Source organism: Mus caroli, chromosome 9 (genome assembly GCF_900094665.2).
Source record: "Mus caroli chromosome 9, CAROLI_EIJ_v1.1, whole genome shotgun sequence".
Taxonomy (NCBI): Eukaryota; Metazoa; Chordata; class Mammalia; order Rodentia; family Muridae; genus Mus; species Mus caroli.
The window spans coordinates 107,381,306-107,408,874 of record NC_034578.1 but is presented as its reverse complement, the minus strand read 5'-3'; the positions used below and the strand labels follow the sequence as shown (position 1 = coordinate 107,408,874).

The following is a 27,569-nucleotide window of genomic DNA, read 5'->3' as shown; positions in this document are numbered from 1 at the left end:
CACTATCACAGCATCTGAAATCCACACAAGCAGCGGCAGTACACTTGAACCCTTGTAAACTAAGAAAGGTTAAACAGTTTCAGTTCTTAAGATGCTGAAACCAAGTACCTTAAATGGTGCACTTAAAAATTTCAACACCCCAAAAGGGCTCTTACCATTTTAAAATTAATCACCATTTTCCACGCACCAAGCCCCTGTCACTTCCACAGCAAAGCTGATCGGAAGCATTTAAAACACTTCGGGAACGGGAGAACGACACTCTCTTTGGAGAACCGTAAGAGATTAGAATGCTTCAGACAGTTTTTTTTTTTTTTTTTTTTTTTTTTTTTTTTTTTTTTTTTTTTTTTTTTTTACTTTAAGTGTCTGCCTTCTAAAGCTTGTCAAGGCACAGGCATGGAAAGGAGAAACGATTCTTTTTTTTTTTTAAATAAGGAGTTCAAGAGAGGATGTCAAAACAATCTTAAACCTCCCCAAGGTGGTTCTATGAATTAAACCTGCCAGTTTGGCTGTCGTGAGCATCAGAACAGGTTTCTGATTTATTTTCTAATTGGTATAGTAAAGTTGAAAACTTTTAAAAGTCTTTCAGAAACCAATGCGTTTTCTGAAATGAGGTGTTCAAGCTGTTCTCCTACAGGTTCTGGCTCTAACTGGGTAATGGTGAGCCTTTCTCAATATTAGAGATGCTCTTCTACATTAGTGTGAAGCTTATAACCCAATGTATACATGCTATACACGCTATATTATATGGAAGGGCTCCATATAGTGTGAAGCTTATAACCCAATGTATACATGCTATACACGCTATATTATATGGAAGGGCTCCATCCATGATGATAGAGGGGAGAGTCTCTTGAGTGGTTTGCTGGCAGCCCAGCCCAAGACTATGGAGGTTGGGGACGCTGTCATGCTGACTTTGGGAGCAACCTTGTGGTGGTCCTTATGCTTCAGGCTTGTCCCCTTGAGAATGGCAATGTGGCTGAGTGGTAAGCACACACTTCCTGCTGGCTCTGCCTCGGGCTACAGTGCCTTGCCATTCGCCCCACATGGTTCAGCCACACAGCAATGCTCTCAGCATCATCAGAGATGGGAAGTCTAGTGACACCACACGTCACGCCTTCTCCAAGGCTTTTGAGTCAGGAGGTGTTAAATGGAGTACGGCAATTTGCCTTTCTAGAAGTTTCCAAGTGCCTAGCAGTTGAGGCATCTCCCAATATCCTTTGAAATAACCTCTCCAAAGAGATAAGCTCCCCTTTCATTTTCATAACTTGAGTGACTGCACGGTTTCATTTTCTGGGCTTAATTCATCTTCCCCACTCTCTGACTCCATGCCAACCTCCGAGGATTGTTTTTGATAGTCTAATATTAATCTTAATGCCCTATTTTTAATTTTCCAACTTTACTGCATCATACCTCATCTTCCCACTACCTTATCCTCTTTATTTTGGTTCTTCTAAGTGATAGCCTGGGTGTTAGCTTTCTACTAATAATTTTGGAAGTTTTTGATCACTCTGCTGAACTCTGACCCTCTGAATCTAGAAATACTTTCTAGAGTTATTAACTAAGAAGTAAGACTTCTGTGCCTTGGGAAGACTGGAGAAGGGCTCCATCCATGATGATAGAGGGGAGAATAGTCATTAAAATGAAGCCTTCCTGAGTCCTGTGATGCCTAATTGGTGCTAACTGGTGCTAACCTACTTGGTACTGCTCTTGCCCCTTGATTGGGAGGTTTGGGGACAGATCATTATTAGATCATTATTAGATAGAACACTGTTATTTATTTGCTCATCCCTTCACATTTTTGTGGACATAAATAAGGTGCTTTCACTGTCTCTCCTTTGGCCTCTGTCATTTGCCTTTCCCTCCCAATAAGCTTCTCCCCTCTTAATTTCATGTCCTGATTTTCTTTTTGCACCCCACTACATTGAATTAGGATTACTTACTGAGCACGAGAGGGGGCTGCTCACTGAACTATAGGCAGCTTACCAGTGCTTACACCACTAGAAAATATGAGCCACCTCCCCAAGGCACACATTAACTGTCTACAAGTCCTCAAGGAGGGGAGGGGCCCATGAGCTTCTCCTCTGCCCAGGATGGGATGCTGATTGCTATACAATGCTATACCTAACATTGTATAGGTCTTATGTAGGTAACCACAGCTTCTGTGAGTTCTGACCTTAATGGAGCTGAATGAAGAGAGGGACGAAGCTTTGATGCATAATATAGCGTGTATGAGCCTTGAACTCTATTCTAGCTACATCAAGGAAGCTGTCTACACATATTGTACAATTGCATTTATGAAAAATATTCCACAGAGACAATCTACAAAGGTGGGTTTTAGATCAGACCTTAGATGAGAGTTAGAGTAAGGGCTTGGACCTGTCCATCACTACAAAGATCTATTGGCTTCCTTTGGAGGAATGAGAATGTTCTAAGACGGGATAGGAGTGGTGTTTGTTCTGCTCCAGCGATATGCTAAAAGCTATTAGATCGCACATTAGAAAAGATGGAATTTTATGATACATAAAATATATATCAATTAAGCTATTGTAGTGAACAAAATCATCTGAAGGGACTAAAGAGTTTTAAATTTTATAATGTAGTGCCACTGTTCTATCAGTCGGATATGGGTGAGTATAAGTGTGTGTGTGTGTGTGTGTGTGTGTTTGCCTGTCCCTCTGTCTGCCTGTCTTTGTCTATTGAGCAATTGCAGCACCATATTCCCTCTGTCTGTCCCCACCCTGTTTATCTTCTTCCTCTTTCTTTGTCTTCCTTCTCCTCTTCCCCCCTTATTCTCCCCTTCCTTCAGTCTCTCCTCCTCTGTCCCCTCATCTTTTTCCTGCATTGTCCTCTTCCTTCTATGTTTTACCTCCTCCTCTTCTTTCCTCATTCCTCATCCTTCCTCCTTCCTTCTCTTCCTCCTCCTCTTCTTTTTCTTCTACTTCTTCAGGTTTTTAAGCACATTAGCTTCAAGTCAGTCTAATATTTCAAAGCAGCCCAATGTGTCCTGTTTACCTCTTGTAATAATTGTCTTGCCTGGTCTACAAAGTGAGTTCCAGGACAGCCAGGGCTATACAGAGACCCTGTCTCAAAAAAAAAAAAAAAAAAAAAAAGAAAAAAAGAAAAAGAAAGAAAGAAAGAAAAAAAGAAAGAAAAAAAGAAAGAAAAAAAGGATTCAAAGTCTAAGAAAGTCAGAAAGGCTACAAAGTAGGTAAAACTGGGATTTACATCTTAAAGACACAGAAAGTCTGAAAACTAGAGAGATAAAGAGAAGTCTGTTCAAAGCATGGTCCAGTATGGAAAACTAAGCCATCTTCCCCGCTCTTGCTTCCAGTCTGTCTGGATGCCTTACAGAAGCGAGCTCTGAGGTTGAGGCAACTGATACTTCCTAGAGAGATGAGGCACATCAGAGGCAGACTGGAGCTGAGGCCTTTCCCTTCTGCCCTGTCCTGCCTGGTTCTGCATTTTGCTTTGCTTTGTGATCTCCCTCACCCACATACTGCCCCCAATTCTCCCTTGAGGGCACATTGAGTTTCTCTTTAGCTGTCCTGATGTCATCTCCCTCTTTTGATCCCTAGGAGCTGCTATGTCTCCCTGGGGAGTAACTTTGATTACTTTTTGCATCTTCTAGAACTTGACCAAGCTTGATCAGGTGGTGACACTATTTGTCTGCCACAGGAATGACATTGCTGAATGGGATGTGTAGCCTGCAGGCTCAGAGCTTGGACAATATGGGAGATGAGTATCCTGAGTCCACTCAGATGTTGCCACACAGTGACACAGAAAATGTGTCTGATAAATCTAGGGATCCATTCTGACTCCAGTACCAGGTTTTCTGTAGAAATTTGATCATTTACAGTGCTCAGTACAGTGTTTACCACACCAACATAGAGTTTCAATATTTGCTCTGCCTTCCAGTAAGCCCCTGGAAAAAGGAAGCCAGACATATTTTTAACACTGGGAACCTAAAACTCTTGAGTTTTCAAGTATCAATTTCAATATGAGTTAAACCTTTGAACACTTCTTGCCCTGTGATTTGATCATTGTTGCCAGTGTCTGTTTTTAGTCAATTATATCAGTGGTATAGCTGTGTAGACTGTCACTCTATCTGTTCCAGATGATCAAGGCTTACAAACTGGCCCAAGCATACAACAAAGGCAACCAGAAAGGGCACCTAGCAATACCTGTGTTCCTGTCTAAGTGTTTATCAGTTTCTTTTTTCATCACTTGGACTGAATACTTGACAAGAAGAAAATTAATGGAGGAAATGTTTAATTGGGCTTACAACCTGAGGATATGATCCAACATGGAAACTAATATTTCCAAGATGTTCAAAGTTACCACAATTAGAAGATCCAAGAAAGGTTAGACCCAGATGTAGCTGTTGTCTTCAGCTCTTAATTCTATACTTGTTCTCCTAAGTCACCCCTCTCCTTCTGGTAATTGGTTTATTTGTTTGCTTGTTTGCTTGTTTGTTTGTTTAACTTGTGGCTCCAGGTTTAGTTCTGAGCTACAGCTCTTTCTAAGCACACACAAGACTCTGGATTCACTCTTCAACATCATAAAAATAATTCCCACTCATATAGTGCTGTGTTCCCAATAGAAATAGTCCAGTTCTCTACTCATAGAGGAAATAAATACCAGTTTGTATCAGTTCCCTTCAAATTTTGCCTGAAGGATGGAGCTTCAAGAGCACACATGGGCCACTGTGTCATAGGTCTCCTTGGGTGGCCATCTCTTTATCCTCCACCCTGTTCCTGGTTCCTATTGGTCTGTCAGTCTCACTAAGAGAAGTATTTCTTGTAGCATTAATTATTCAAGAGATGGGAATTTGCAGGCACTGAGTTCAGTTCGTTGCTTGGAAATCTCATTTACCAGTTTACCTCCTAGAGAGTGTGTGCAAAAGCTGAAGGGATGGTTGCTTTTAATACCCCCTTCCTTAGGAAAGCTGGCACACCCGAGAAGCAGAAAGCAAAGGTTTCCATAAATACAAGTTGACAATGTGGAGGGGACATTGGCTAACCTCATCCTTCAGCACACACACACCTTAAACTGCCCAGTGTCCCCGGATGAAGGAGTCAGCTTTGTGATGTCTAACATATTGTCTCTCAACTTCCCTGGGTACCACATGCTCTGTTGATTCCCATCTTTCTGCCAGGTTCTGAGTCTTCCAGCAGTGCAGGCTCCTCAGGATCACTGTCCCGCACCCACCCACAGAGCACGGCCCTGACCTCTAACGTGGCAGCTGGTTCTCCTGGCTGTATGGCCTATTCAGAGAATGGAATGGGAGGCCAGGTTCCTCCCAGCAGCACCAGCTACATCCTCCTCCCACTTGAAAGCGCGACTGGCATCCCACCTGGAAGCATCCTTCTTAATCCACACACAGGTCAGTACTGTCCTGCTCTGCCAGAAACACGAGTTATTAAAGCTTTATTCCTCTGCTTGATAAGTAAAATTCATTATCAAGTTTTCTGAAAAAAGTACTTGGGTAGGAGACAGAGTGTGGGGACAACTTTGCAGTGACTTTGGGGAAGTCTGGATTTACAGCTATGTATGTAAATGCATCAACATTCATACAGATCAGACAATTCCCAGGAGTCACCCCTTCTGGAGACTTAGGGCTGAAGCCCCATAGTAAAACACTTGCTTGGCATGACTAAGGCCTTGGGTTTCATTCCCAGCCCTGAAAATGGAGAGTAGGAAAAGGAATAGGAGAAGGAGGAGGTGGTGGTGGTGGAGGTGAAAGGGGAAGGCAGCTGAGGCAGCTGAGGCAGCATCCCCTTCTCTTGGTCCCTTTTTTCTTGGCCATGAAGAGTTTTATCTTCTTCTGGGGACCTAAAATGTAGGTCAGCTGTATCCTGAGCTGGGATATACTAATGTTAGTGCTTCTCACACTAAATGCTCAGTGAGCCTGCATTACACCTCAAGTCGTTTTCACTCAAAGACATTTCAGGAGTGCAGGGAATCCCTTGGATTCCTGGACCCACATCACTGATTATAGAAGATTATAGGACTCACCCAGCCCCTGCAGAGTAAGAAGAACCCACATGAGTAATGAAAATAATGGCAAGCATTAAATACTGCCTCGTGGGGATAATAGATCCAGCCAGCTTATAGTAGGACTGGGAAACTGTCCCTTCCATAATTATGGCTCACTCCATGATGACTGCCAATTTCCCTAGGGGATTGGTAACTCCCATCTCAAGACAACCCTCCACCACACCCCCTGCCGCCACCACCACAGAGAGCTGAGAGTCCAGAATATTCTTAGAGCTGTGCTGTCACGTTTAGCATTCAGAGTTTGTCATTAGGGGTTGGAAAGAAGAGAATTCTCTGCCAAGGAGTCTGAAGTTTAGCTCTGGTGTATAGAGCATTACTTCAGTTATCTAAGCTTGAACAGAGAGAAGCAGCTGAACATCTCACAAGAGTGATTGGCTGGGTCTGCTCACATGGGGTCTGGCAATTAGGGTCCTTGCTTCAACATGGGAACTATAGCAAAGTGGTTCCTGAAGTAACTGTCTGTTCTTATAAAGCATATGGCCCATTCTCAGAGCATGGGGTTTGGTGGAGACATTCTGAAAGTACCATAAGCTCAAGAGAACAAAAACCATAATCATTTTACTGAAAACCACTTGAAAGCCTAAGCCTGGGCACTTCTAAGAGGCATTTTCTGAATGGCTCAGGTTTTATTGGTATTATTGCAAGCTTCATAACGGAGAGTAAAGGAGACCAGTACCATATGCACCTCTCTGGGCCCTGACTGAAGGATGATTTGATTGTTGGTGTGAAAGCTTTGGCTGTTGAGTGGACAGAGGGCTTGCTGGAAGGAGCCAGCACAGAACATTCATTTGCTTGATTTGCTTTAAACAGAATTCCAGAGTGTTCTTAAAAAGACACAAAAGTATGTTTTGTAGGGTATCATTAGTAATGGTACTGTGGCTTTGCATATGTCTGTATATATTATTATACCCAGTCTAACTTATTTAGCAAAGAAATAGAATTCTGCTGGTGCCAACTCCTGATTCTCATTCGTTGGATGGAGTCACTTGAGGCTGCTATCAAAACATCTCCTTTGAGAAAGGCTCTCAACTAGAGGGAAGTCACTGCTGAATGGTTTCTTTATAGACCTTTGTCTGCTTTGACACACGCTAGGCATTGAACTCTTCCTCACAAATGACCACAGTTATTGTATTTTATATATGGCTGAACCATGGGAGGGGAGAAGCTCCGTTTCCCAGCTAGGTGGATGGCTAAGTGGTTAGAGCAACAGCTGCATCAGCCTGAGGACAAGAGTGAGGACTCTGGCACTGTAAATGCCTGGTAGGCATGGCAGTTTGTCAATAATTTGAGACTTGGGGAAGTGGAAGCAGGAGATGCCTGGGACATACTGATTAGTGAGACTAGCCAATTTGTAGAGCTTTGGGCTCAACTGAGAGATAATGAATAGTGTGGCAAGCCATTGAGGAATACTCAAGACATCAATGTTGTGCAAGTCACAGTCATGCACGAGCACAGTCACACTCATGAGCTTGTATCCATGCATGCATGCATGCACATATGTGTGCACATATACAGACACACAGCTGTGCCCACATATAGACACACAGATACACAATCCATATACACGTAAAATCAAATTGTATTTCTTCTTTCTAGAGTGCTTTTAATTTCATTGATTGAAAATATAAACATACTGGGACAGAGAGATTGGTCAATGGTTAAGAACAGGTACTGCTCTTGAAGAGGATCTACATTTGGTTCACAGTGTCCAAGTCAGGTTGCTCACAAACACCCATAAATCCTCCTCCATGAAACCTGACATCTTTGGCTTTTGTAGGCACCCACACACATGTAGGCACACAGTGAAAGCTAATAAAAAATTAATAAACACACACATACACATACACACAAAGAGAAAACTAATAAAAATAAAATTTTAAGAGGAATATGCATGCACACATGTCTTTAAAGTATGCAATTCATACTATATACCTGTCATGGGTATGTGTATGTGTGCATGGTAAGTATACATGTGACACATACCATGTGATTCTTATATGACCTCTATTGCAAGTTATATCTTCTGGGCTGGAATCCATTTTTCACTGGTATCCATGGGTGAGAAATCACTCTTCATACCTTACCAAGCACAGGACACAAATACTTTCATGTATACCATTTCATGTATACCATTTCACCAATGGTAGCTAACTACTATGAGGGGGGCGGGGCGAGATGTGACTGTTCCTAGGCATAGTCGGGGAGGGAAGAAGCTTTATTGTGAGAGAGCATATATGAGAGAGAGCATAGCCAGAGGCAGAGAATTTGGGAGAGTCCAGAGTAAACATGACCCTGACCGGGACTATGTGAGGAGAGAGGGGAGAAGAGAGAGGGGAGAGCCAGGATTGTAATGAGTAGAGGAAAAGACTAGATAACCAAAATGTCTGAATTATATGGGGCATGGCAAATGGGGGAAGAGCAGCCCAGCCCTTGGGCTGGAGAAGTTTAGGGTAGGGGGCAGGCTATGCCATCCATATCCTGTAACTGCTAGTTACTGAGGGATGCTGGGAAAACTTGGCAGCCAAGTCTACTTTGATATGTTAAGTAGGCACCTTAGTCATCGATTTGTCCTGGGTTTGAAACTTAACACTTTCTTTCTTATCCCCTTGTTGGTGCATTTTAAATAACTGTGTGTGTGTGTGGGGGGGACACAACCTGTACAATTACGTAATTAATTGACTAATTAATTGCGTTTGGATTCCCTAGAATGAATGACAGACTTCTGGGTACAATACAAGTACTGGATGGTTACTGGTGAAATACATATCTACTAAGCATCCCATGTGTTTTCCTAGCTAGCACAGTGACTTCCCACTCAATGTCATACTTGGGAATGGGCTCCATGTACAAATTTGTAATTGACTGAGCTTGCGAGGTTGGGTCAGTGGGTAATCGTGTGTATGTTCGTGTGGTATGTGTGTGTGTGGTATATTGTGTGGTATATTTACTCATGGGTGGATAGAAGCCAGAGGGTTGTGTCAGATGTCATGCCCCATCACTCTCCACTTTATTACTTTGAGACAGAGTCTCTCTCTGAACCTGTGGTTATATTAGCAGCTGGTAAGCTGTAGCAATCGTGTTGTCTCAGGCAAGCATGCAACACCAGCTTTTTGTGTGGGTGGTAGAAATTCACATAGAGGTTCTCATGCTTGTTCAGCGAGGACCCTTGCCTGCTGAGCCTTCTCCTTGGACCCCAAATGTTTGAATTTTGTCTTAGCCACCAAGTTGTCTCCCATTCAGTCTTACTCAAGCCCTCTTGATTCCTCATGGTTATTTCCAGGAACCTAAATGAGTAAGTAGTCACAAATTGTTTGTTTGTTTGTTTTTGTTTGTTTGTTTATCCAATGCTATCATGCCTGCCAAGCAAGTCTAGACTCCTCCTCATATTCTTCCTTCAGCTTTCCTGAATCACAGGCTCCTTTGGGTAGATTTGACAGAAATTTTGTTGCATTTGACAGAAATGCTGTTGCATAGAAATGCCAACAAGCAGCCCTCCGATCCTAGCGCATGCCCCTGCACGCTGTATACTCACTCACACTGCCTTCTCTTCACCTTGTGCAAATCCATGACTGTGTAAGGATACAGCATTTGGGGCCCTCACTCTGAGGAGCCACTCAGAACTTCTCGGCCAGGTGCTCCTGCTGGGCTCTTCAATCGTAGACTTTTATCAGGACTCCCAGCTTCTGTTTATCCAAAGTGCTTCCACATTGTTCTCAAGCGTGTCTGGAAATTCTGCTTACGCTGTCTGTCAAGATGTCCTTCAAGGGTGGAGTTCATCCTTCCTATCGCATGCTCTGTCAACATGACCTTCTACACAGGAAGGAAAGAAAAGCCCCTCTCCCTTCCTCCCTTACCATTCTATCAAGTGGGAAGCAGACATGCTTTGGTGTCAAGAGCTTATGGCTATTTTATTTCTTATGTGACTTTCCTTGTGTGTGTTTCCTTGTTACTAAGATATTTATAGACTCATGGAGAGGGGACATTTTCAATTATGTTTTATTTTTTTACACTTTCTGGGGGACACAAGTATGCCAGACTGTGCCTATGGAGGTCAGAGGACACTGGGTGGGAGTCAGTGTTTTCCCTCCACTGTGGGGATCCCTGGGGTTGAACTCAGATCTTCAGGTTTGTCAGCAAGAGGCTTTAACCTGCTGAGCCATCTCACTCCCCCAGAGTTAGTTAAGTGTATTTCTTTTTCTTTTCTTGCAAAACAACAAAATGGCCTGCTTTGTGAGATTATTCAATAATGATCCATGACTGAAATCATTACAGCTATATTGATGTGGACCATGGAAAACCTTCTCAGCTAGTATGTTTTTTAAAGGAATGTGTATTTTACATCCAGTCTCTTTCTCTGCCCCTGCTTTCAACTGAGGGTACCCTAGCTTATTTCTGATATCAAGCCTTTTCTCCCCAAGCTCTACATGCCTCCTGTGGTCTTCTGAGCCTGCTTGCCACACTTGCTTCCATCAGACTGAAGCAAGGCCCAGCCAGGCTCCACCCCCACCCCTACCCGCAGTCTGCCTCAGCTGTCACTCAAACTAATTGCTTGTATTCAGCTTAATTGTATCTGGATTGGTGGAATTTGCCAGACACAGAGGAGCTGCTGTGCTCTGACTTGAAAGCCAACAGCCACCTGGCCCAGGTGTCCTGGGAAGTTGCTTTTGTTCTCTTCTCTGGCAGCCTTGGCTTTCCTTCAGCTCTGCCACCTTTGCTGGGTGAGCATCAAACCAGCATTTGACTCTCCCTGTTCTCTCCAGGCCGAGCCATCTCTTCCTTCGGAATCATTAGAACTCTTGTAGGCAATTATTTTGGGCCATCTCTTGCTTTGCACCAGAATGTGCTAATCACATTTCAAGCTGAGATTGTAGAGTTTATCACAAAGGACATCTGAGCATTTGGGGTTATAACCTAACCAGAATTAGAGGTAGATTTTCATATGTCTCAGAGGTAGTGGTCAGAAGCAAGGTCATAATAGAAAAGAATCCTTTCACGTATTGTGAGAGCTAGTGTCTGCATATGTATGTGTACTTATGGGTAATGTTTATATAGGTGCACTTGTTTGGGCAGGTGTGTATGCATGCGTGTGGGTGAATGTGTGTGTGTGTGTGTCCTATGAGGTCACAGGTCAAGAACAGGTATATTTCCTCAGTGGCTGTCCATCCTGTTTTTGAAACAAGGTCTTTTATTAGCCTGAGGTTCACCTGATTGGTCTAAACTCACTGTCCAGGGTGCCCCAGGGATCCTCCTGACCGCCCCCCCCTCCCCGTGCTGGGGTTAAAAGAAAACTGAGTGTTAGAATACTCAAAACATTGATAGAATGTGTTTTTTTTCATTAATTAATTAATTTACTTTACATCTCAATCAGAGCTTCTCTTCCCTCCTATCCTCCCAGGCCCAGAAATGGTTTAAAGCTGAAATAATTTTTAGCCTTTTCCAAATTTCTGGCTTTGGGGAACAATGGATTACAAGTTTTGATTCTAGGGAAAAAAAAACTTGATTTTTAGGGGGAAAAAAGTCATACAGTAAAATGTAGCTAAAATTAAATGGCAATAGTAAGAAGGCATGTGTCTGAGACATTATGAACTTAAAAAAAAAAGTTACCTGAGTATGGTAGCCATGCCTATAATCCCAGCATTCAGGAATTTGAAAAGATCCTGAATTCCAGCGTTCCATGCCTGGCTGAATATGAAGTTGCTCAACTTAATCAGCATATTTTCTAAGGATGCATTTCTGCTTCATTTCCTGTAGCCATGAGTGGTATTGGTCCTGGGATTACTGTCATAAAGTCCTTCGTCCTAGGAGGCATGTTTGTTGATATGCAGTGATTAAAGTTTCTGACTTAATTTGTTTACTCCTATTTCATAATGGTCCACTGTGTCGTGAAGTCCACATGAGCTCCCCGCCTAGAATAGCATGCTTCCTTGAGTTGGTTTTCAGATCTCTCTCCTTCTCAGTCCGTGTTGCTAATTTCTTTCCCATGAGATTGCCAACCCTAGCTTGTTCTGCTTCTACATGAGCAAGAGTATCAAGGCAAGGCCCCCATGTCATTTACATCCTTCCAGTTCAGAACAACGGATGCTCCTGAAAGCCCCGTGTCTCCCTGAGTACAACGGATAGGCTCAGAGGCTTGGGATATGTGCTGCAGGAGAGCTCAACTTGCTGCTGATGCCACTGCCCAACCCCCAGTGGGGAAGGCTTTCCATGGAGCACCACACTGGTCCAGGAAGTTCTACTTCCGCTAGACTTTTTTCTCAGGCTCCTGCAGTGCACTTCTGAGTTCATCTTGAGGAGAAACATCTCCAGCTCTTTATTCCCTGTAGGGCTGCCAGATGATGGGACAGTGAAGAAGGTAGTTGGCGGGTACACGGATCAATCTCCTTGGGTACCATGTCTTCTCCCTTCTATGACTACACAGGAAGAAGAAAAGCATTGCTGGCTTGTCCAAGTCCTCATGCCTTGGCTGATGCCTCTTAGTTGTCATGGGTCTGAGTTGTACTGTGTGCTCCTTATGTATATTTTCATGAGTCAGTTATGTTGGGTATATCAGAAAGTGAATAGACATTGGGGCATCACTAGGCAGAGGCACATCTCCCTCCCTTACTGTTCTAAGTCATTGCCCTTGCTGTTGCTTATTTTGCCAAATGAATTTCCTGGTCTCCTTGAGCTTAATTTTACTTCTGCTGAGGTAAAAATGAGAATAAATATTCACAGGGTTGTTGAAAAGAGGTGAGATCTGTGCTCAAGACCCCTGTCCACCACACCAGAAATGTGTGCTCTCTTTTTACCCATCTCCTCCTCTCTCACCTCCCACCTTTCACTCTGCATCCCGTAGCCCTCACCCCCATGTCCCTGTGAGCCTCCACCTCCTCCAGCATATTTTTCCAAATTGCAAAGCCACACAGTCACTAAGTAGTCAACATTATCACAGTGAGCAAGCCAATATCTCAAAAGGCAAAACTATAGATAGAATCCATTGACAGATCACCTTATGATGAGTTTGAATCCAGCAGAAGCGAGTATTGGTCACAAGTGGTGGTAGCACTATATTCTCCAAGCAGGGTTGGCCTTTCTTTAAAAAGATAAAACCTAGAAAAGAAAAACAAACTTACAAAATCTGTAGAGAGATGGATGGAACAGAAAAACTTTATATTAAGTAAGGCAACCCAGGCTTGGGAAGACTGCATATTCCCTCTCACATGTAGACTTAGTTTCCAATTGTTGTATGTATGTATGTATGTATGTATGTATGTATGTATGCATGCATGCATATGGGAGGAAGTGTAGGTGGAAGTATGGTCACTGGAAAGGGCCCATCCACAAGATGTGAGAATTGAGATTGTAAGGAAGGGAGGGAGGTGGGGTAAGAAAAGACATGATTTATAACTAGAAGGGGAACAAAAGGTGAAGAGGGGTACAATGGGGATGAGGTGAGAGAGATGGGAGTTCAGTCAAAACTTAGCATGTAAGAAAAAGCTATGGGGATCCCTGCTACTTTGTATACTCATTAAGGAAATGAATATAGAACCATGGCTATCCCCAGTTGTGTGCTTAGAGAAGGGGGCAGTAGATTCATTCCATCTCCTTATTTTGTGTATGTGTTTGTGTGCCTGTAATAATTTTTGTTTGGTGGCCAGACTGAATGGAAGCGAAATCAATGCTTTGGCAGATAACTCGCTACTGGATGTAGTCGGAGTTCTGTGATCAGAAAGTAGCTGCTGTCTCCCGGTATACGACTGTGAGATACAGGAGACAAAACAGGGTTGCAGAGAGATTGCTTCTCCTCAGGCCTGACTACTGGGCTCCACTGTTCACAGTGGCCCTTTGCCTGGCATATTTCCCTGAAGGAGGTGGGTTAATTTGCTACTTCTTAAGTTGCTACGTGCTCACACTATCATCATACCTAAGTTAGTCTGGATCACAAGCAGGAATGCATGTGACCTTGGAGCAGGGTCCCTGTCTTGAATTCCTCTTGGGTGTGCTTTTACTTTAGGCTATTTTCAGAGATTCTATGAGAGTGCTCTTTCTCCCTGCAGGAAAGACAGTGAGACCCTCAACTGAGCCCAGGCTTATGTGTGGCTTTATTTCAGGTCAGCCCTTTGTGAACCCGGATGGAACGCCTGCGATATACAACCCTCCCGGAAGTCAGCAGACACTGCGTGGCACTGTGGGTGGGCAGCCCCAGCAACCTCCACAGCAGCAACCTTCGCCTCAGCCTCAGCAGCAGGTCCAGGCATCACAGCCCCAGATGGCAGGGCCACTGGTCACTCAGGTGAGGAGCTGGCCTAAAGATGAGGGCCACATAGGGTTCAGGTCGGCAATCCATCTAGGAGAAAAGATATGGCATGTCACTTCCCATCAGGCTTATAGGTAAAATCTTCCAGAGTATAATCGTATAATCGTCACTGGACAAAATATTATCTGCTTATACCCAATGCAAGTGTCTACTGGGTGAGAGTAGATACTAGGGAAAATGGATGCACAGTTGCTTGGGTCTAAATATTGTTTGTAGCAAAGCAAATTATAATCCCTTCTAGGACTTTGAGTTAATTCACCCCTTCCCACCACAGATCAAACATTCATGTCTACATAATCAGTGCTGACCTTTCCTTCAGTGGGAAGAGCAGAGATCAGCCAAGTCCCAGCTGACCTGGATGTTCATCTCTGGGCTCCTGTGAAAGGTGCAGAGAGATGCCCTCCTTCCCTAGGGAGGCACAATGAACCCTGATGTGTTCTAAGCAGGCTTCCTGGGGGAGTCTTCTTTTTTGTGTGCTTTTACTTCTTAGTTCTTGGGCAACACATGTCCGTAAGTTCAGAGCACCCAACCAACTCAAGTGCCCAACACTTCAAGGCAGGCTTTCTGGAGGCCCCTCAAGACCAAAGCCATCTGGCTCTGCATACACAGCTTTCCTCTCTACACTGAATGATCTTGGAGAGCCTCTTAATGACGCAATGCCCTTCCGATGGGATGGGATTTCAGGCCCCCACACTATCCTCTTACCTGATCAGTGTTTTCTTCCCTCCAGTCTGTCCAGAGCCTGCAGCCATCTTCCCAGTCTGTGCAATATCCAGCGGTCTCTTTTCCTCCCCAGCATCTCCTGCCTGTGTCGCCAACGCAGCACTTCCCCTTGGTATAGTATCATAAGCATAACTAACACACACACACACGTACACGCACACATACAAGCACATGTACTTACACACATACACTCACACTCATACATTCACACCCGTGCACAGGCAAGCACATGTGCTCACATATACACACACTCACACGTGCACACATATGCATGCATACACACAACACACCCATGTGTGCATCCATCCACACATGCACACACATAAGCACACAGAGCATGCTCACAGGTTCTACAGTTTTTCTGTTCAGCTATAGACGATGCCGAATGCACGGCCTGGGCTGACTGTGACGTCATCGTATACATGTAAACGTCTCATGCTTGACTGATACGATCCATCCCTTCAAGCAGCTTGCTTTCTTTTGCCTGTTTTCCCTAAGTTAAACGCTTCTGCATTCTGAAATCCTTTTTAAAGTTTACTGACGGAATGGCGGGCCAGATGTCAATAAAATACTTCCTAAGTAAGAGGGACTGAGCTCAGATTCTCAGGACTCCTATAAAGAGCCGGCCACGTAGTGAATATCTGTAGACTCAGTGCTCTGGAGACAGAAGTAGGAGAGCCATGTGGGCTTCCTAGCCAGCAAGTCTAGCCAAACTTATGAGCTCCAGGTTCAGTGAGAGACTGTTTCAAATCATAAACTGGAGAGATGTTGGAGGAAGACACCCAGTATTGGCCTCTGATTCCTCATGCATAGGCACATATGTGCACACACTCTTTACTAGCCAAGCACAACTTATTATCCTTAGACTTTGATGTCATGCGCAAACAGGTTACATGATCTCAATGTAAGATCACTAGGGTTATCTAAAACTCAAGAGTCAGGAATGTAGACCATCACTACCCTAAGATCCCGACCTCGTGTCTCCTAAGAATCCAGCCTCCTGGTTCTTTTCCCTAACTACAGTGAGTCCTTGTGGAAACAGCACACAATCCATAAGTATCAGGTTACGCCCAGTGAATCGATGTTTTCTGTAAGATGGACATGTGGGTTCTATCCAGAAGAAGGCTCATCTTCTCTGAAGTAGGCAGATCCAGGTTGGCCACTGAAAGTCCTGCTGACAACCACACCTTCCTTTGCTGCCGTGCCTCATTTCTAGAGCCCATCCCCTCAATGAAAAGAGAATAATCTACCGGTCGTGGTGGCACACGCCTTTAATCTCAGCACTCGGGAGGCAGAGGCAGGCAGATGTCTGAGTTCGAGGCCAGCCTGGTCTACAAAGTGAGTTCCAGGACAGCCAGGGCTATACAGAGAAACCCTGTCTCGAAAAACCAAAAAAAAAAAAAAAAGAATAATTTCCTTCTGTTGAAAGAAGATTTGGGCCAAATTGTTTCCCACCTCTGGGCTTTTCAGCTGATCAAGGCTTAATTTCTTGCATGACTTTTCTTGATATGTATGTCTGGCTGAAGAACTCTTTTGTTTGTTTATTTAGTGTTTGCTTTGCTTCCTCCTCCTCCCTCTCCTTTCCGGTGTGAGTGTGTATCTACCTCACTTTGCTTTACTTGTGACCGAGTTCATTTATTCCCTTGTCTCGCAGAGAGAAGAACTGGCTGCCCAGTTCAGCCAGCTGAGCATGAGCCGGCAGTCCTCGGGAGACACTCCCGAACCTCCCTCTGGTACAGTCTACCCAGCCTCTCTCATGCCACAAACAGCTCAGCCACCAACTTACGTCATCACTTCTGCGGGCCAGCAGCTCTCCACAGGGGGCTTCTCGGACTCTGGCCCGCCCATCTCCCAGCAGGTCCTGCAGGCCCCGCCCTCTCCCCAGGGATTTGTACAGCAGCCTCCACCTGCGCAGGTAGGTGCGATCTTTCCCTCCCTTCTTCACCACAGATGGCTTGTGGCCCTTTGATTTCTGCCATTGTCTTGCCCTCTTGTTCACACTCAGTCCCCATTACCAACTATACTTGGTCCTCTTCCTGAGATCCTGGTGGTCAGAAAGTCAAATGAACCTCAAAGGTGAGAAACCTGGAGAAATCTGTCTTGTAGATGGCATAAGCCCACGGAAATGACTGACTCTGGGTTAGGGAGATGGCTCAGTTGGAACAGTGCTTTATGAACAAGGGTGAGGAGCTGAGTTCAATCCCCAGAACCCAAGTTAAAAAGATGGGTGTGGTGGGCTGTGCTTGTAATCTCAGCACTGAACTGGCAGAAACAGGTGCATCCCTGGGGTCTACTGGCAATTGGCTGTAGCCAAATCAGCCAGTTCCAGGTCAGTTAGAGATCCTGTCTCAGAATAAACAAGCAAACAAACCAAAATAAGCTGGATGGTTCCTGAGAAAAATGACACTTGAAGTTGACTTCTGGCCTCTACATGTACACACACACACACACACACACACACCACATATGGGTGATGCTGTTCACATGGCAAAAGCCAGGAAGGGAATGTCCTAAACCTAGAAACCTTAAACCCCTCCCTTGCTGCTCAAGAAATTTGTTTTCCTTGCTTATCCGTTCACAGCCATCTTCTGGAGCTGATCTCCAAACAGGCTTGTCTCTATGAATACAAAGAACAGAGCAAAGCCAATATCCACTGTCCTTTCCTCTCCCCCAGGAGAGCCAGAGCCCACAGCCTATCTCACAGGTAGCCATTAATCATATTTAATTGACTGGAGCATGTAAGACACCACAGGTCACTGATTTTTACTGTCTTCTCTAAGACTGATTGTGTGTTCCTGTTCGGCACCAAACATCTCTGGGGCTCTCCTGGGTATCCCTTGCAGAATATTGGAAGTGATTACTGTCAAGATGGAAAATGCGCACCAGCATTTTCTGCTCCGCTTTCAAGGCGTACACAATCCCGACCAGCTTCCGTCCTAATTATGAAGCATAGCCTGGGAGGTGCTGTTTAAAGTGCATGTCACCGTGGTGGCATTAGTTCCACTGCCTTCACATCCTGAATAAATTATTTTCTCTTCAAGACACACAAAACTCTCTGGCAGGAAATGATTTTTTTCCTCAGTTGTTCATTTTGAATGATTAATTAGTGGAGGACGCCCCAGTCACCATCTCAGTAATATTTCCTCCCTGGTGGGATTTAAAGTTGTGTTTAAGATAGTTTTAAGTAACTATTCCATTCCTATATTAATTATTTTACTATAAATTCAATACTTCAAACTTAATTATTGGAAACAAACAGATCCATTGATCCAGGTTTATGTAGGTCACAACACATAGTGACTTCTGATGTAATCACCACTTTAAAGTTTAGCTAGCCAACCATTCAACACTGGAGAGAGTTCCACTGAACCAGTCTGGGGGTGTTGGTGGAAATATGCCTGTCTCTTCAAAGAACCTTTGAATGTTTCCTCTGGCTTGTGTGTGCTTTCCTAATGCCACTAGAAGGAGACCACTATCCATTTGAGTGAGGCTAAGAACAACCTGAGGGAGGGGCATTGGGTTTCCCAAATATGTCCATGGGCTCAGTTCACTTTCCTTCCTTTAGAGGACTGGAGGATTGGGATGGGCCAAGTGCCCATTAGCGTCTGAGTGTCTGATGTCACCATTCCTAAGGACTTAGTAATGGCACACCACGGAGAAGGGCCAGGTAAAGTTGTCCAAACCTTTGCTAGGCACGGAAAGAAATACAATTTAAGAAGAAGAACAAGATTAAACAAACAGAAATGAGTAGCTTCTAAAATCTACATATATCAAGTTTGACATTTTTTTTTCCAAATTATGAATGCTCACTAGGAACTTTTCAAGTATTGGCCCTCCATTCTTTACCTTTGAAGTTTTTTTTTTTTTTTTTTGATTAATATTCAATCCTAGAAGCCTACAGAAAAGATAGCCTGGGCTGGTGAGGCCAATTTGCTCATTAGGCCCATATGCTGGGAGGAAAGAACTGATTCTCATAAGTTGTCTTCTTACCTCCATACCCATTCCATGGCGTGCAGAGTCCCACATCTATCTCCACATTCCCACAAGACACACTTATGTATACACTGAAATAATAAGTAGGTTTAAGGAATGGGTATTGTGTTTATAAGCTTAGATGGAAATGACACATAATCTTTTTCCTAAGGTACAAGCCAGAATAACAGATGTGCACATATAATGATAATAGATAGTTTGGAGGTACTTGTTCTTAATTAAATTGTAGGGCATCTATATAATACGTAATGGGTAATAGTGACTTTTAACTGTATCAAAAAAAAATTTCCAGAATAGATCTAAATCGATTTGCTCATGAATTCTTTATGTTTTCAGTTTTTTTTTTGTTTTTTTTTTTTTTGAATTGAGATTATCAAAAGGAGAGAACAGACTAAGGAGATGATACAGCTCATAGCATGCTTGGTAAGGCAGCATGAAGATCTGGGCTGGGACTGCTAGCACCTGTAAAAGCTGGGTGTGGCTATGCACATCTGTAACACCAGAACTGGGGAAGGTCCAGGGTAGAATCAAGCAGGTCCCTAGACTTTATTGACCGCCCCGTTTAAATAAGCTGTTGACCTGAAAGCTGTTGACCTGAATGTTTCGTGAGAAACCCTATGCCAAAAGTGAGATGGAGGGACCAGAGAAATGACTCATGGGTTACAGATGACCTGGGTTTCAACGACCAGCACCTACACAGTGGTTCACCACTATTCATAATCCCAACTCCAAGGGATGTGATTCCCACAGACAACAGACACGAGCATGGTGTACATACACACATGCAGGCAACACATTCATACATGAAGAATAAAACAAATTATCCTAAAAAGTAAAGCGGAGCTTCTGACGAAGACACCCAACATCACACTCTAAATACACACACACACACACACAATGAGAGAGGCAGAGACAGAGACAGGTTAAATGACCACAAATAATGAGTGCAATCAGTAAATGACTGATTGCTAAGCAATGAGGCAGAGAATCGTTCCAGGCTCTCCCAGCCCCCTCCCCTCAGTCCTCTACCATACTAGAAAGTGAGAATGCCGTTCATGTTGATTCCATGGCATTGCCAAACCACGGCCATACAATGCTTTCTTTGCTTCCGCCTTCTTCCTGAGGTATGGGAACATATTATACACTCCAGTAGCAAGAGGGAACACTAGTATCTTATGATATAATCAAATCAAAAGATTAAATAGGCATAAAAATCAGAGCTATAAAATAATTGGTTCACTATCTTCTTCTATACACACAACTTGTATACTCTGGAGTATATAGTGGATGGCCACCTATGCTCCCTTTAAAGATGAGAAGAGAAAAGCCAGAGACCTGAAGACAGAAGGAGTTAGCTGAAATGAGTAAGAAACTAGCATCACATAGCATTAATAGGTAGGCAAAGATGTCTTCTATACCAGGAAGCATTTGATCTCAATGGAAAGGGTTAGGGGGTTTTCACTGGCTGTCAGTCATTAAACAGTAGGCCTGTTTAATGGAAAGCTAGCAGGTCTGAGGGGTGTAGACCTGTAACCCCAGCATCTGAGGAAAATGAGGTAGGAAAAATGTGAATTCAAGACCTTCCTGAACTACAGAATGAGTCAAAGTCTTGGCAACTATGCATAAGACTGTCTTAAACTTCCAAATAAAAGGATCTCCAAGAATGGCTGGGGAGATCGGTCAGTCAGTAAAATGCTTACCATGCAAGCATGAATACCTACCTGCGTTTGATCCCCTACATCCACATTAAAAAGCCATTCAGAGTGGCTCATTTTGGAATCTCAGAGCCAGCCGGGCAAGTGGAGAGAAGTAGAGTCCCTGGGTTTCTCTTGCCAGCTGACCTCGCTGATCAGTAAGTTTCACATTAATGGGAATCTTGTTTCAAGCAAACAACATGAATAGCACCTGAGGAATGACACCGAAGGTTGACCTCTGGCCTCCACATCCATGCTCATACCCATGAACGTGTACACACACACACACACAAACACACACACACACACACACACACACACAGAGAGAGAGAGAGAGAGAGAGAGAGAGAGAGAGAGNAGAGAGAGAGAGAGAGAGAGAGAGAGAGAGAGAGAGAGAGAGAGAGAGAGAGAAACAGGATGCCTAGGGATACTACAGCTTGGTGACTAATAAAGGGCTTACCCAGCAGACATAAAGCCTAAATTCAGTCCCCACTACTAAAAATAAGTTTGCAGAAGATACCTACACAATATCTTAACATAGCTCCATTTATATTACATATGCTGCAAATTTTGATACAGGGTATGTATAAATCACTCTTTGAATCTTTGACAAGACATCAAGTGGCCTTTTGCTGTTCATGACACAGTCACTACGTGGGCCAGACTCCTCCCAGGAAGTTCATTTCAGTTCCATATGGTACGGACTGGAGCACCTGACCCAGGCTGTGCTCAACATCTGAAGATTGAGGGGCCAGTCAGCCAGTCAGCAGGGAGGGGAGTCTCTGGTCTCCCAACACAGCAGGATAGATAAGGTGTTTGCCTGGAGACTAAATCCTTTGCCCCTGCAGTGGGGTTGCAAATCTCCTTAAAGTTCCGGTATGGGAATGACAGACATCACATCACGTTTGCCTCTTTGCATTGATCAAAGCAGGTCACAGAAAGTTCCTCGGCTTCCAAAGCGTGGACAGGAGATATCTCCCAACAGGGGAGAAAGACCTTGCACATTGAAACAGGTGTGAGAGAGGATGCTCATGGCCCACCTTCAACATCTGCCACAGTTAATGACACTGTATCGCAACAGTGGGTTTTATGTGAAAAAATATGTTTCTTGTGAACAGCTCTCATCTCTGTTTCTCTCTCCTCTTGTCCCACAGATGTCCGTATATTACTACCCATCTGGTCAGTACCCTACCTCAACCACACAGCAGTACCGACCCCTCGCCTCAGTCCAGTACAGTGCTCAGCGGAGTCAGCAAATACCACAGACCGCACAGCAAGCAGGTACGGGAAATGTTTCCTTTCAGTCCTCCGGCTTGGTTATTTTTGATGGTGAATTTCATAGCTGTACTTACTGGATGAATACCCAAAGAGAAAATTTAAGTCACATGTTTCCCCTACCCAGGGAAACTAGCAAAGCAATTGATTCACTCTGTGGGAAACTAAAAGGCGCGAGGAGATGAGAGCCTATGAGCCTGCGCATGCTCAGTTGTTCCCCAAAGCTATTTTTTACATCCTCTGAGTTTATTTTAAAGCAGAGAGACAAGCGCACCCCTATCTTCCAAGCCCATGTGCTTTGTTGTTTCCTTTTCAATTTGAAGAGAGTATCTTCCCTAGTCCTTAAGGGGCCAAATTAGGCTGTGTTGATACTGTCCTAAAATCCAGCGCCGGCTTTAAAAGAAGGCTCCCGACTATGCAGCGGGCAATATTGGAACTCTGACTCCATGTTTTACTGCCACGAAGGCCACATGCCTGACACCCAGAGCCCCGGCAGCCACTGTGCAGTGGGAAGGGGGGCCGATGCACTGTAAGAGAGTGAGTAGCAGGTCTCACAGTGAACCGGTCTCTTTCCCTACTGTGTCAAACTCCTAAGGAATGCCGCTATCCCGAGAGCAGCAGGCGCCCAGCAGGGCTAAGGGAAGCGCCGCAAGGCAGAATTCCCTGTCAATCCTGCCGACCAAACTGCAGGGAGAAAGTGCTAATTGACATGCTGAAGTCTCTGCATCTGTAAGTAGGTCACACTAAAGAGCTCCTGCTGCGGCTCTCCACCGAACGCCTGCTCTAAGGTCTGAAGTCTGCGATGGATACAACCGCACAGGAATGCGTAATATGTGCAGATACACGTGGGTGACATGGATATGATATGTGCCATTTTTTACAAGCTAGAACAAACAAACAAACAAACTTACAATCCTTGCCAAGGATTAGCTACAGGCACAAACACCGCAAGAACTCCAATGTTGATGATGCTGATGCTGATGGTGATGTTGATACTGAAGCTTTGCCAGATCCAAACTGGAGACAGAATTCAGTTCTTCTGCACGTTGGTTTGGCTATGTGCTCTTAATTTCATTCACCACCGGCCCATTTAAAGCCTTTTGAGAGAAATTAGAGGAACTCACAATGGCCAGTTTTTAATCTTGTTTAAATGTTGTATTTGTCTGGGACCTTTGAGTGACCCTTGTACTTTTATAGAAGTAAGGACAAAGGTGTATGAAGTCATTTTTAAGGGGAAGCCTTAGACCTTGCATTGTGCAATTGCCAGGAAATCTCCAGCTTGTTGGTAGGGACTGTGCGGTTCCTTCCACTCAATCCTGCAGGATAGTGCATTTGCGTGTGAATGGTCCCGTCTTTGTCTGCCTATGTTTACTTAAAGATTATTCTTTAGTACTGTGAGAAAACTGAGCTGGTGACCCTAATTTGATCATCAGAACCCAGGTCTAACATAAAGGTGTCTGTGTGATGACTTGGGTTTGTAATCCCAGCCCTGGAGAGGCAGAGACAAGCTCACTGAGCCTGAGGCTCACTGGCCGGCCAGCCTAGCCGACTGAACAAACATCAAGCCAGTGAGAGAGCCTGTCTCAAAAGCCAAGATGTACAGTGCCTAAGGAATGAAACAGTTGCCTGCAAGCCTCTACACATGCGTGTCTACCTACACATACACCACCCTTGCACTAGTGTGCAAACGCACATTCACACCCAAAGTTACCATTTAATCTCAGGTACCACAGAGAAGGTTGCCTTTGAGTCAGGAATGCATTAGGAAGAAACCCAATGCGGGTCATCAATTCTACTGATCTCACATGTATCCAATGTAGTGTCTGGGTGTGGCTTCCAGAATTCTAAAGAGATATTCCATGATTGGGTATTCTAGTAGAAAGGGGTGTGGCTACAACAATGTAGGAACCTGGTCAGTGCAGAGTCTGTGTCCAGGTCCCAGAGCCCCAGAATTAGGATTAGAACAATCACTGGTAACACCTTGGCCATGCCTCTTCTCCTCTGTCTTTCCTTATGACTGATGACATATGAGAAAGTAGCTGTGATGTTTTCATTCTTTTATGAGGTGTAATGAGAATATTGAGAGACACAGAAATCCCTCCTGCATCCCTGGAACATACATGTAGATAATCTCAGCCACATAACTTGGCAACCTGGTGTCATGTAGGACCATGGATATGCAATCCCCTAAGAGAGATGGTAACCGATGTTTTTTATTATTATTATTACAAAGAGTAAATCCTATGGAAGGCTTGTATTCAGAGTGGGGACAAGGGCAGGTTCCACGAGTCCAAGCCATGGGTGACAGTCATTGTGGTCTGAGAGTAAGAGACAGGAAAAGGGAAATGACTCAAGAATGGTGTGGTCCCCAGACGTGCCACCAACAGCACACAGATGCAGAACGAGACCTTTGCCCTTCCAGGTTTGATGATTGCACCTGACACCTGGCTGACAATCCCAGCAGAGCTTGCCCTGCAGAAAGTGAGTTTACTGTGGATTGGTGAAGGCAGATGGTAGCTCAAAGTCACAAAGAATCCTGTGCTGATAAAATCTAACTGTGAACTGTGATGACGCATGTATGCTCTACCTTCTGGTGGAAGGAAGATCTAAGGCCTAGTGAAAACTAGCAGAGTTTGAATATGCCATGGTGGGGTTGTTCATGGGAATGTTCCAATAGTTGGACATTGTCCCTTTAGATGGTTGTGACAGCTGTGTGTTCTGGAGGGGCTGTGCAATGCCACTCCCACCCACACCCCCTACTCCATCCTCATCATCTTTATGGATAAACTCTGTTATAGCTGACTCAAAGCCACTCTACAGATATGCTCTGTCTAGTCTTCCTGCTCCAATCTGGGCTATCACATACTAGAGCCTTTTTGTCCATTAAAGTCAGTGAGATTTATCCCCACTCTGTTCTGAAAACTCCCTGCAACTTGTATTTAATTATAATAAAAAGCATCTCTCTCTTCTATGTTCTTGGCAGAGTTGATCCCCTGTCAGGTTACAATGCCTTGGCTAGGCCTTAAAACTCCATGTAATGTCTTGTTTTTATCATTTTTCCCATTCGTGTGTGTGTGTGTGTGTGTGTGTGTAAATGCATGTGTTTATGAATACACATCTGCATGTGTGTGGGCAAAAGAGTGTGTAGGTGCATGCGGCAAGCATTGACTCAGGTTGATGTCAGGAATCCTCTGTATTCACAGATAGGGCTAGCCTGAGTGGCCAGTGTCCTCTGGACTCTTATTTTTCAATACTGGAATTACAGACAGGCCCCCTTGCCCACCTGGGAGCTGGGGATCAGAACGCTGGTCCTAATGCTTGCCCAGCAGGTGTTTTCCCCACTGTTAACTTCCTAGCACAGACAGTGGATTTTTGTAAAGAAAACCGGAGTCCTTGCAGCTGGTGAATGAGCAACTGAGCTCGTGGATATGAGTTACACCAGGGACAAGAATCTTCCTCTTGGTGACTTCCTTCTGTTTGCTCCATTGATAGGCAATGCTAAAATTCAAAATCTCCGCCTGATGATAATGATCCATGAAGACTAGGGATAGTAAGCAGTTTTGGAGAAGCCAAAGGGGATGTTTCCAAAATGATATTTGGATCTCACAGTTATTTATATTGGAAATTATAATCCTTGATTGTAGAATATCTCCTATGGGAAACGTTCTGTGCACATTTGTAAATGAGCATTTGAGAAGAATCTGCGTTTGCCATTTGAGCAACACTGACCTTATAAAAGGGACTGAGAAGTGTACCATCCCCTTCTGGTTTTGTTGTTGTTGTTTATTTATTTGTTTACTTGGGGGGGTTATTTTTTTGATTATTTGTTTTGAGGAGAGTGTGTGAGTTTAGAGTTTTATTTTCTTCAAATGTCGACAGAGTTTTGCTTAGAAATGCTTTTCCCTATAGGGTCAAAACAATTTCTTTAGCTTTCCCTGATAATTTTATGAGAATTTCCAGAGCACTTAAATTATGGATTGTATTTAAAAAAAAAATATGTGTGCCTGAGTGCATGTATGTGTGCTGTGTGCATAAGAAGAGATCATAAGAGAATGTTAGAACCCCTGAAGCTGGAGTGGTTGAGTGTCCTGATATGGGTACTACAATCTATACCCCGGTTCTCTGTAAGATCAGTAAGTGCTCCTCTTAACCACTAGTCCATCTCTGATCTATTTGTGGTTAGAGGGCTGCTCCGATGGTCTTTTACACACATGAGTTTGAGTTTGGGAAGTTGGTGATTCTCAAGGAATTGGCCCATTTCTTGAAAGCTGTGAAATTTAGGAACATGAGGTTGGCATTGCTATTTGGATTTCTTTATAATTAATAATAACTATTATTACAGTTTACAGCGGTAGGGGTTGAATCCCAGGTCATGACTATGCTGAGCAAGCTCTGTAGCACTGAGCCAAAAACCCCTCCCCCCTTGCCTTCTTTCCTCTCCCACAGTTCTATGCCTGGCTTTGCCTCTGCCAAACTCCTCTCTTTACTTCAGGATACCCTTTCTATATTAACCAAATTTACCCAATCTGTCATTGTTTCATCAATTTTTCTCTATTCATTTACCATTTCCATTTCTGTGCTCCCTGTCCCTTTGCTCTGATGTCGTCTCCTGTGTTCTTGAGATAGGAGGCTCAGTTGATGGGGCACATCTCGATCTTTCTTTACCATAAACACAAAGTACTCTCTGCTTCCCTCTCAGCGAAGCACCACCACTGTGCCCATGTCCTCACACGCTGTGTTTCCATTTCCATGGTTTGGATTGGTTTTGTCTTTCTGCATGTGGTTGGGATCAAACCCAGGACCTTGTGGATGCTTCTCTAGCAGCAAGCTACACTTCTGAGCCTTGTAAGCATCTTTAAAGTTCTTTTAACATTGCCTCTTTGACCCACACATTATTTAGTGTTGTGCTGCTCGATGCACAGGGGTTTGAAGAGTTCCTTCTTGTCTTCTGTTACGGTTGAAGGTAGAGATTCAGTGTGATTCTGGTTCTGCTGAAATCGTTGAGGTGGTTTTAACATAGCCAGCCATGTTCTGCCTTCAGGAATGAACTTTTGGGGAAACGTTTGGGATGGTCTGTTTAGGTACCATACTGTACAGATGACATCTACATTTTGTTGAGGTCTCCCACGTGTTGCTTGGCATTTTAATTGCTAGTTCTGACCATCTTGAAAGGTGGAAATTCACATGGGTCATAAAACCTCCTAAAGGCCTGGCATATACGTCCAGGCAAGGGGTACCCCATATCCCTGGCATCTCCTAAGCACAGCAGTGAAGCCTTCAAGGTACACTGAGCTTGTTGTCAACTGGCTTTTTTTCCAAGCCAATGTGCTTCATTTCCTTCAAAGAGAATGTTAGAACATTCCACAGTAAGAGTCTGGACGGGAAAGACTCTGATCAGTGAGGATTGGGTAAGCTGTTATCTCTCTCTTTCTCTCTCTTCTCTTCTCTTCTCTTCTCTTCTCTTCTCTTCTCTTCTCTTCTCTTCTCTTCTCTTCTCTTCTCTTCTCTTCTCTTCTCTTCTCTTCTCTTCT

The 27,569-nt window shown here is 44.1% G+C and overlaps 1 protein-coding gene across 36 annotated transcripts in view; it reads left to right on the top strand.

Moving 5' to 3' along the window:
- Window positions 1-27,569, top strand: part of Arpp21 (cAMP regulated phosphoprotein 21) — a 167,061-nt gene that overhangs the window by 92,123 nt on the left and 47,369 nt on the right. For all 36 annotated transcript variants that reach the window (XM_029481269.1, XM_029481278.1, XM_029481270.1 and 33 more), the window contains 5 exons: window positions 5,156-5,383; window positions 14,148-14,329; window positions 15,084-15,188; window positions 16,731-16,991; window positions 21,918-22,044. In XM_029481269.1, the coding sequence (XP_029337129.1) occupies window positions 5,156-5,383; window positions 14,148-14,329; window positions 15,084-15,188; window positions 16,731-16,991; window positions 21,918-22,044 (903 nt within the window). The remainder of the gene's footprint in view (window positions 1-5,155; window positions 5,384-14,147; window positions 14,330-15,083; window positions 15,189-16,730; window positions 16,992-21,917; window positions 22,045-27,569) is intronic.